Source organism: Garra rufa, chromosome 18, assembly GCF_049309525.1.
Source record: "Garra rufa chromosome 18, GarRuf1.0, whole genome shotgun sequence".
NCBI lineage: Eukaryota > Metazoa > Chordata > Actinopteri > Cypriniformes > Cyprinidae > Garra > Garra rufa.
This window is the reverse complement of record NC_133378.1, coordinates 10486908-10497545: the sequence shown is the minus strand read 5'-3', so window position 1 is coordinate 10497545 and position 10638 is coordinate 10486908. Positions and strand designations below refer to the sequence as shown.

Sequence of the window (10638 nt, the reverse complement as noted above, 5' to 3'; positions counted from 1 at the left end):
GAAAAAACTCATTTTGTGGAAAACGGCCTTTAAAAATATGCATTGTAATTGAAATCTATTGACACAAATAGATAAAGTGCTATAAAAGAAACACTTTTCAGTGTCTTTTGGGTGTTTTCTTTCCACTAATCTGAAAAACACTTTATGAAAAACCAAAAAGCCCAAAAACTGTGTTTTTGCCTGCAGTGTTCTCCCCTTAAAGAACTACTTTATTGTTTTTGTGTAAAAAGAGTAAATTTTTTTTTTTTTTTAAAGCTTAAGAAATACTATAAATGCATTATTAATAACTTCATAATAAATTCATAATTTCTCCCAAGCAATATAATTCACTGGATGTTTACTGCTAGGAAGAAATATATTAGCTTTCCATTAATATAGAATGTGATATAGAATTAGCTCACTCCCGAACTACAATTTCCTGATAATTTAGTCATCCGCATGTCATCCGAGATTCATGTCTTTCTTTCTTCATTCTTCAAAGAAATAAAGGTTTTTGAGAAAAAATATTCCAGGATTTTTCTCTATATAGTGGACTTCAATGAGGATCAATGGGTTGAAGGTTACAATTGCAGTTTCAATGCAGCTTCAAGGACTCTACATGATCCCACCTGACTAATAAGGTCTTATCTAGCGAAACGATTGGTATATTCATATACTTTTTAACCACAAATGTTAGTTCTTTGTCTGTGTACTTCATCTTACTTTCTCCTCCAACTTTAAAATCGTCCGACATTTGTTTTACTGTTTTGGACTTTCTTTGCATGTTCGCTTTGTAAACACAGGGTTCGTACAGATACTGTAAAATGAAATTCCAGGACTTTTCAAGCACTAATTTTTTGATTTTCAAGGACTTTAACCAGAGATCTCACTTCTTGAGTGGTTATTGATGTTTACCACTGTTTAAAAAAAAAAAAAAAAAGATTTGCGAAACCGTTCCAAAATGCTGATCTGAAATAAATAAACATGCTCCAAAGTCCCGAACTGAATCAAATGATTCAGGAAACCACATCAAACTCCCAATCTGAATCAAATGATTCACAATCTGCACTCCTTGGTTTCCGAGCCAAAGCAAAAGATTCGCCAACCCGCTACAAAGTCCCGATTCTAAATAATGAAATAAGCTCAGTTTCACCAATCACTATGTTTTTAAAATCATTATAAGCAATGTCGAAATTTGAAAAAGAATGGCTCTTTTAATTTGATCTGTTTTTTTGCTAGTGAATCGCTTGAAATGAAAGACCGAAGTCACAAGTTTGAATCAATTGGAGCAGTTTCAGTGACTCACTTGAGTTGGTCAATTGATTTGGTTTGTCTGTTCCTCTTTTCACGGCTTCAGTCGTGTTTACGCAACACTGTCAGTACTACTACTGGTTTAGCTTGATAGCTTTATAACACTAACTGAAAAGGGGAAAGAAATGTTTTTAATTGTGTAAATTTTGTGTGAAAAGTTCCGTGCTTATTGGAAAACATAAACACTTCTTTTATATATACATTGTCTTTTAATAATTCAAGCACTTTTCAATTACCTCTTCAGGAACGTTGCTATTTTCAAGGGGTTTCCAAGCCTTAAATTCAAAAATAAAGTCAAATTCAAGTACTTTAAGCACTTAACATTAGCTGTAAATTCTTGTTCTGAAAGTGAACTACTCCTTTGACATATGAAAAAACACATTATTTAGGAAGCCTGTAACCACCAGTGTTTTTGGCAAATCCAGGTAATTTACCTGATATTATTTTTAGTGTTTATGATTGTTATGGCACCAGCTGTGGTCCAGTAAAAGCTTTGCATGCATTGCATATGCTCATCAGATTTTGTGAAGTTTTGAGTTTCACTTTAGGTTTTATAGGCACCTTGTACGAACCCTGTAAACACTGGGTCAGTGCTTCCGCCTGTCACACATGACCTTTCCAACGTGATTATGTAATGTGTACGAGCTAGTGCAAGAAGGTCATTTGTGGTCAAAAAGCACAATTTATTTATTTATTTTTTTCAGAAAATTACCAATTGTTTCGCTAGATGAGACCCTTATTTCTTGGCTGGGATCGTGTAGAGGCCTTTGAAGCTGCACTGAAACTGCAATTTGGCCCTTCAACCTGTTGATCCCCATTAAAGTCCACTTAATTGAAAAAAAAAAAATTCTGGAATGTTTTCCTCAAAAACCTTAATTACTTCTCGACTGGAGAAAGAAAGACATGAACATCTTGGATAACATGAGGGTGAGTAAATTATTATGGAGTGAAATAATTCTTTAAACTAAACTGAAAGGACGTTGTCAAAGAGTTACTTGAAAAGACTTGTTTTCTGTAATTGGTTGTTATCAGCCAGTAAATGATTTAAGACACTCAGACACTAAAGAAATATATCTCAGACACTCACCTTCCCGGCTTCGCTGTCCGGTCGTCCGGAGTCTCTGTCCGACGACTTTCCGCTGGCCAGGCTGTCTAGTGAGACACAGGAGGACGCCTCAAACAGAGCTTCATACGGACTCTCTTCCACAGGCGTCGAAGCCAAACCGGATATGAACTCACTGACCTGCTGCTCCATTTCTCCTGTCAAAACACGAACGTACACATTACAACATCTGCACAACATCTGGCATACGGATACCAAGAGCATTAGCCATTTGATTACATTTCCTCTCACATCTGGACTGCTAAACATAATAAAAGCTATTTCTATTTTTTTTTTTTTTAGATTTTAGAGACAAGAAACTATTGTTTAGAAACAAGTGGAATGAAATCAGAACATGTTGCTAGCCAGACTCAAGTATCCAGGAATCTCACAAAAAATACAGCTATTTTAAATTTTCTATGCAATTTTGGGTAAAACTGACTCATAACAATCTAATTAAATGATGAGTAAAGACACATTGCATCTGGAAAGTATTCACAGTGCTTCACTTTTTCCAACTTTGTTATGTTACAGCCTTATTCCAAAATGGATTCAAATCACTATTTCCCTCTAAATTCTACAAACAATATCCCATAATGACAACGTGGAAGAAGTTTATTTGAATTTTTGTGATTTTATTATAAATAAAAAACGGGAAAAAAATAAAATAATCACATGTACATAAGTATTCAGAGACTTTGCCATGACCCCCAAAATTGAGTTAAGGTGCATCCTGTTTCCACTGATCATCCTTGAGATGTTTCTACAACTTGATTAGAGTCTACCCGTGGTAAAAATCACTTGATCGGATATGATTTGGAACGACACACACCTGTCTATATACAGTGAGAAAAAATTATTATTTTATTCCCTTCCTGATTTTGTATGTTTGCCCACCGACAAAGAAATGATCAGTCGTTAACGTTAATAGTAGGTTTATTTTAACAGTGAGAGACAGAATAAATAAAACAAATCCAGAAAAAAAAAAAACACATTTCAAAAAAGTTATAAATTTATTTGCCTTTATTGAGTAAAATAAGTATTTGACCCCTTTGCAAAACATTTCTTAGTACTTGGTGGCAAAACCCTTGTTGGCAATCACAGACGTTTCTTGTAGTTGGCCAGTTGTCTATGTTTTCTATGGGATTAAGATCTGGAGACTGGAAAGGCCACTTAATGTGCTTCTTTTTGAGCACTTCTTTGTTGCTTTGGCCATGTGTTTTGGGTCATTGCCATGCTGGAATACCCATCCACGACCCATTTTCTATGCCCTGACTGAGGTTCCCAGCCAAGATTTGATGGTACATGGCCACATCCATCATCCCTTTGATGCTGTGCAGTTGTCCTGTCCCCTTAGCAGAAAAACACTCCCAAACCATGTTTCCACCTCCATGTTTGACGGTGGGGATGGTGTTCTTGGGATCATAGGCAGCATTCCTCCTCCAAACACGGCGAGTTGAGTTGATGCCAAAGAGCTCGATTTTGGTCTCATCTGACCACAACACTTTCACCCAGTTCTCCTCTGAATCATTCAGATCCTATACATGTGCTTTCTTGAGCAGAGGGACCTTGCAGTCGCTGCAGGATTTCAGTCCTTCACGGCGTAGTGTGTTACCAATTGTTTTCTTGGTGACTGTGGTCCCAGCTGAGATCATTGACAAGATCCTCCAGTGTAGTTCTGGCCTGATTCCTCACCGTTCTCATGATCATTGAAACTCCACGAGGTGGGATCTTGCATGGAGCCCCAAACCATAGGAAATTGACAGTTATTTTGTGTTTCTTCTGTTTGCGAATAATCTCACCAACTGTTGTCACCTTCTCACCAAGCTGCTTGGCGATGGTCTTGTAGCCCATTCCAGCCTTGTGTAGGTCTACAATCTTGTCTCTGATATCCTTGGACAGCTCTTTGGTCTTGGCCATGGTGGAGAGTTTGGAAACTGAGAGTTTGGAATCTGAGAGTTTGATTGCTTCTGTGGACAGGTGTCTTTTATACAGGTAACAAGCAGCTTGATAAATGTATAAAAGACCCCTGGAAGTCACAAATCTTGCTGACTGATAGGGGATCAAATGCTTATTTCACTCATTAAAATGCAAATCAATTTATAACTTTTTTGAAATGCATTGTTGATGTTGTTTCTGTTGTTATTCTGTCTCTCACTGTTTAAATAATACAATTATAGATGACCTTTTCTTTGTCAGTCGGCAAACGTACAAAATCAGCAAAAAAAAAATTCCCTCGCTGTAGTGCAGAGGTGAAAACAAAACACGAGCCACAAACTAGAAGTACGGGGCTTTGTTGAGAACAAAATCTGAGGATTTGGATATAAGCCAAAAGGAGATTGGTTTCATTTGCTTTAAGCAAAACTTGGTTCGTGCAAGACTAGTACGATCTCACTGGAGCTTACGCTACATCTACATTCTTGTGAACGCACATACGCACAGAAGCTTTTAAATATAGATATTTTTCTGAAAGAAACATTTTGCTTCAGAAGGCCTTTATTAACAACAGAAGCCATGTGGAGCACTTTTTAAGATGGATGGATGCACTTTATTGGACTTCAAAATCTCAACAGCCATTCACTCACAAATTATTAAGCTTGGAAGAGCCAGGACATTTTTTAAATTTAACTCTGAAAGAAAAAAGGCATATACACCTAGGATGGCTTGAGGATAAGTAAATCATGGGGTGAGTTTTTTTATTTTTTATTTTTTATTGAACTATCCCTTTAAGAATTCTATGGTTAGATTTCACAGCTTTAAAATGTACCTAATATCTCAAGTGTCAAAATGTTCATCATGTACAGTTTTTTTGAGTGGTTCTGACCTTTTCTCTTGGGGCTCAGGCTCTCTTGAGGCGGAGGCACTGGTGGAGGAGGGAGGCTCGTGTCTGGAGGACGGCCGCTCATATGAGCTTTAGAGAGAGAAGACAAGCGTGAAAATGATTACCTGAGGAGAAAACAACTTGGAGTTGTTCAGATTCAGCGATGTGTGTGATATCTGCTCCAGACGTACCTTGTATGAGGGCAGCGATCTGCCGGCTCTTTTGAGAGGGCATGTCTCTAACAGTGTCCAGCGCTGTTAGATTCTTACTGTCCACGATATTCACATCGATACCTGAAAAACATCCACAGAGCACCCTAAGTACAATTTCAGCAGTCAAACGATTTGTAATTTGTGGATTTGAGTTTGTTTTTACCTGTGTTGAGTAGTTTTTGTACGACTTCTGTCTTTCCAAATAGAGCTGCTTCATGAAGGGCACTGCCTTTCTCTGTCTGTTAACAAATGAAACATTTAGCATAAGATACACTATACTGCCAAAAGTATTGGGACACCCCTTCTAATAAATGTAGTAATTTCCATGAGTACAAATCTTAATGTTTAAGCATGGAATGATATTCTAAGGGATTGTGTGCTTCTAATGTTATAGCAAGAGTTTGGACAGGACCCTTTCTACTCTAACATTACAATTTCTCTGTGTATAAAGCAAGGTTCACAGAGAAATTGATTCAGTCAGTGTGGAAGAACTTGACTGTTCTGCATAAAGCCAATTCTTAATCCAAGCTGAACACCTCTGGTGTGACTTTAAATGCGACCTTGAGCCAAAAACTCAACACCAAACACCAATGACTTGTACATTCACTGTATGGACAAAAGTATTGGGACACCCCCTTCTTTAGAACAGAAAAAGGCACTTCCAAAACTGTGACAACCAAGATGAAAGCATAATACATGCATTTAAAAAAATGTATTTCCATCTCTGTTGCACCAGTTTTGGAAGTGTCTAAAATGACTGACTGTACAAGTCATTGGTGTTTGGCGATGGGTTCTTGCCTCAAGGTCTGCATTTAAAGTCACACCAGAGGTGTTCAACTGGGATTAGGACTTGGCTTTATGCAGACCAGTCAAGTTCTTCCACACTGACTGAATCAATCATTTCTATTTAAACCCTTGCTTAATACACAGAGGCATTGTCATGTTAGAATAGAAAAGGATTATGTCCAAACTGTTGCTATAAAATTAGAAGCACACAGTTCCCTAGAATATCATTACATGCTTAAACATTAAGATTTGTACTCATTGAAATGAATAAAGTAGTCAAACCTTTTCATTAGAAGAGGGTGTCCAATACATAGGAACATACACTGACCCCATACTGTTTTAGACACTTAGATAAAAGTTGTGAAGGTTGAAATATCTTGTAAGTTGTGTTTTAGGTCATTTGATGGCAATAACTGTATCCGATGTGGCATATCAGAACCCAACGGAGACGACACACAGACCAGACAAACTCATTTTCACACTGCACCAGCTTTCTCAGCGTGTGAGCAGACAAACCAGACTATGTCAATGTGGGTCGCTGCTCTTAGGACGTACTGAGTGAGAGACAGATGGCAGGCTGTTACTGTTAAGCGTGTGAGCAGGTTTCTCAGGTAGAGACGGGAGTGTTCTGGCAAGGTGCTAAAGAGCAGTTACTTTAAATCACGGCGAGAAACTGAGTGAGAACTGTGAGATCAAACCACCTGTACTGACTGCTGAAAGCCTGGCCAACACACTCCCACACTGATACGCTGTTAAACTCCTTAAAGTCAAAATTAAATGGTATTTAAACCCAATTTGCTATCCATTTGATATCTATGGCCTTTAAAAGTTATTACCCTGGTGAAAAAAACAGCTAAAACCAGCCTAGACTGGTTGGCTGGTTTTAGCTGGTCAACCAACCTGGTTTAAGCTGGTCATAGCTGGAAGGCAGGCTGGTTTTAGAGGGGTTTTGGCCACTTTTCAACTTTTCCAGCCTGGCTAGGCTGGGAGACCGGCTGAAACCAGCTACTTCCAGCTTAAACCAGCTAAGACCAGCCAACCAGCCTAGGCTGGTATTAGCGTTTTTTTTTTTTCAGCAGGGTAGTTTTTAAAGAAATTAATACAGTTTGAGCAGGGCTGCCTTACATTGATCAAAAGTGACAGTAAAGACTTTTATAATGTTCATAAAGATTTCCGTTTCAAATAAATGCTATTCTTTTGAACTTTTTATTCACCAAAGAATCTTAAAAAATAAAATGTCATAGTTTTCACAAAAATATGAAGCAGCACAGCTGTTTTTATCAATAATAATAATTTGAGGAGCAAATCAGCATATTGGAATGATTTCTGAAGGATCAAGTGACACTGAAGACTGAAAACCAAAATTACAGTAAAAACAGTAACATTGTGAAATATTATTACAATTTAAAACTAGATAAAAAAAAGTTTGTCAAGACAAACTTTAAATTGGCTTGACATAGCCTGATCAGAAAGTGTGAAAAAGTTTTAAAGTTTTGAAAAGTTTTAGAAATAGTAGTAGTTATGTTTTTTTTCTTCAGTCTGAAAAAGTACTTTTAAAACTAAAAAGATTGAATGTTTTGAAGGCAATACAGTCTGTCAGATGGATGGATAAATGGATAGATAGCATGTTTTAGCATGTAGCTAGCATGTTTCTAACTTATTTAACACTTTACTAGCATGTTTTAACATGTAGCTAGCATGTTTCTAACTTATTTAACACTTTACTAGCATGTTTTAGCATGTAGCTAGCATGTTTCTAACTTATTTAACACTTTACTAGCATGTTTTAGCATGTAGCTAACGTGTTTCTAACTTATTTAACATTTACTAGCATGTTTCTAGCATGATTAACATGTTGTTAGCATGTTTCTAGCATGATTAGCATGTTGTTAGCATGTTTCTAGCATGATTAGCATGTTGTTAGCATGTTTCTAGCATGATTAACATGTTACCACGTTTCTAGTATGAAAAGAATGTTTTTAGCATGTTTGCAACATGATTAGTGTGTTGTTTGCATGTTTTTAACATGATAAGCATGTTGTTAGCATCAGTAACATGTTGCTAGCATGATTATAATGTTTCTAACATGATTAGCATGTTGTTAGCATGTTTCTAGCATGATTAGCATGTTGTTAGCATGTTTCTAACATGATTAGAATGTTCTTAGCATGTTTCTAGCATGATTAACATGTTGTTAGCTTGTTTCTAGCATGATTAGCATGTTTTAAGCACATTTCTAGCATGATTAGCATGTTACTAGCTTGTTTCTAGCATGATTAACATGTTACCATGTTTCTAGTGTGAAAAGAATGTTTTTAGCATGTTTGCAACATAATTAGTTTGTTGTTTGCATGTTTTTAACATGATAAGCATGTTGTTAGCATCAGTAACATGTTGCTAGCATGATTATCATGTTTCTAACATGATTAGCATGTTGTTAGCATGTTTCTAACATGATTAGCATGTTGTTAGCATGTTTCTAACATGATTAGAATGTTCTTAGCATGTTTTTAGCATGATTAACATGTTGTTAGCTTGTTTCTAGCATGATTAGCATGTTGTCAGCACATTTCTAGCATGATTAGCATGTTGCTAGCTTGTTTCTAGCATGATTAACATGTTACCATGTTTCTAATATGAAAAGAATGTTTTTAGCATGTTTGTAACATGATTAGTGTGTTGTTTGCATTTCTTTACGACTGAAGAAAGAAACACATTAACATCTTGGATGAGCTATGATCCCTTTAATGCTGCATTTCTACTTAGGTCAGAATGTGAGACTGACATAAACAGTGTCAAAAATTTATGGCGTTATTTTAATGACAAATGTCGAGAGCACATTATTGTAGCGCAAAAGCTTATTAATATCATGAGCGAGCACGAATCTCTCTGCTCGCTCGCGGATTTCCTTTCCACTCAAACGGTGTTCTGCACATTCGCAAATCTCTCCGTGCTCATGCGCTATATATATATGAAGGATTGTCGCTCCTGGATTAAACATTGTCAAAAATTTATCATTATGCATTAAAAAGTATCTCAAAGCAAAACTGTTCACTGGAGTCTCTCCTTGACTTTTTATAGTTGTATTTGTTGTTGTATTTCCTATTTTATTGTTGTATTTTCTGTGAATGCATACATGCATCTCTCTGTAATGTACTTTGTAAACACCGTTTTAATATAAATAAAGATTTAACTAATCAGACTTCCATGAGTGACCAATGAACCTACTGAAACTAGAGCCTACTCTAAATCTAACTGGCTGGGAGTGAACTGCACCTGGAATTATTTTGATAATCAAAGATGGATCTTTATTTGAATTTTTTCCGTTTAATCATATTTAGCAGTGTTAATCAAATGTAGCCTATAGGCCTATGCTAGGAATTGGCTGCTTGGATGATTTGTACATATCATTAACCTCTGTCCAGTTGTATAGTCAAGCAAAGACTTCATGTGAAAGGTCAGTGTTGTGTCATTAATTCAGATACTTCAACTGAATTTTCATTGCAATAAATGTTTAAAAGTAACAATTCATATCAAATCAACATTAAATTACTGACTGATACAAGATATAACACAACAAATGCTCTGCTAGAATCGCTGCTGTTTGGACATTTATTTAGATTTTTTTTTTTTTTAATTAAGTGTTTGCTTTTAGTTCTGAATAGTTTTTTTTTTTTTAACGAAAACACTTCATATTACCAGCAAATTCAATGGCACTCTCCTCTAAAACAGTGGATTACATTTATGTGACAGTTACAGATAATTGCATTGTCTGCAAATGCATTTCTAATAATATAATTCACGTATGTTATGAGAAATACATTAGTATTTATACATAATATTTCACGTAGCACTTTCATCAGAGGAAATCTGATTGGTTAATAGATTTTGACAATGTTTAATCCAGGACGGAAAATACTTCATCTATGTAGCGCATTTGTCATTAAAATAACGCCATAAAAATTCTGTATCCATACCTGATAGTTGATATCCACGCCAGCGGCGAGCAGCACCTCTACCACGGGCAGGTGTCCGTTGCGAGAAGCCAGATGCAGAGGGGTGTGTTTCTTGGTATTGGAGCTGAGAAGGTTGGGATGAGCGCTCAGCAGAAGTTTGACCACCTCCAGCCTGCCGTAGAGCGCAGCCAGGTCCAGCGGCGTCTCAAACTTGTTGTTGCGCATGGTGGGGTCGGTCAACTCCTCCAGCAGCAGCTGCACCACCTGAGTGTGTCCGTACTGAGCCGCACAGTGCAACGGCGTCTCGTTGTCGTTGTTCTGCGGAGACAAGGATTAGGAGAGGAGAAAGAGATGTTGATAGACAAAGAGCTGGAAAAATCTAGTTTACTGATGAAACCGAGGAAGCCTTTGCTGAAGACTCCAGGAGATTGTAAAGCTATGCGATTTTTTGACATAGCTTTGCAAGGAGAG

General features: G+C 36.9%; 1 protein-coding gene across 1 annotated transcript in view; it reads right to left on the bottom strand.

Annotated features, from left to right (window-relative positions):
- Window positions 1-1035: 1035 nt before the first annotated feature.
- The window catches only part of LOC141291506 (ankyrin repeat and SAM domain-containing protein 1A-like), a 79812-nt gene continuing 70209 nt past the window's right edge, over window positions 1036-10638 (bottom strand). The window contains exons 5-10 of the mRNA XM_073823664.1: window positions 10189-10485; window positions 5589-5664; window positions 5405-5506; window positions 5217-5303; window positions 2378-2550; window positions 1036-1104 (exon numbers count right to left, since the gene is read on the bottom strand). Coding sequence (XP_073679765.1) covers window positions 1036-1104; window positions 2378-2550; window positions 5217-5303; window positions 5405-5506; window positions 5589-5664; window positions 10189-10485 — 804 coding nt within the window. The remainder of the gene's footprint in view (window positions 1105-2377; window positions 2551-5216; window positions 5304-5404; window positions 5507-5588; window positions 5665-10188; window positions 10486-10638) is intronic.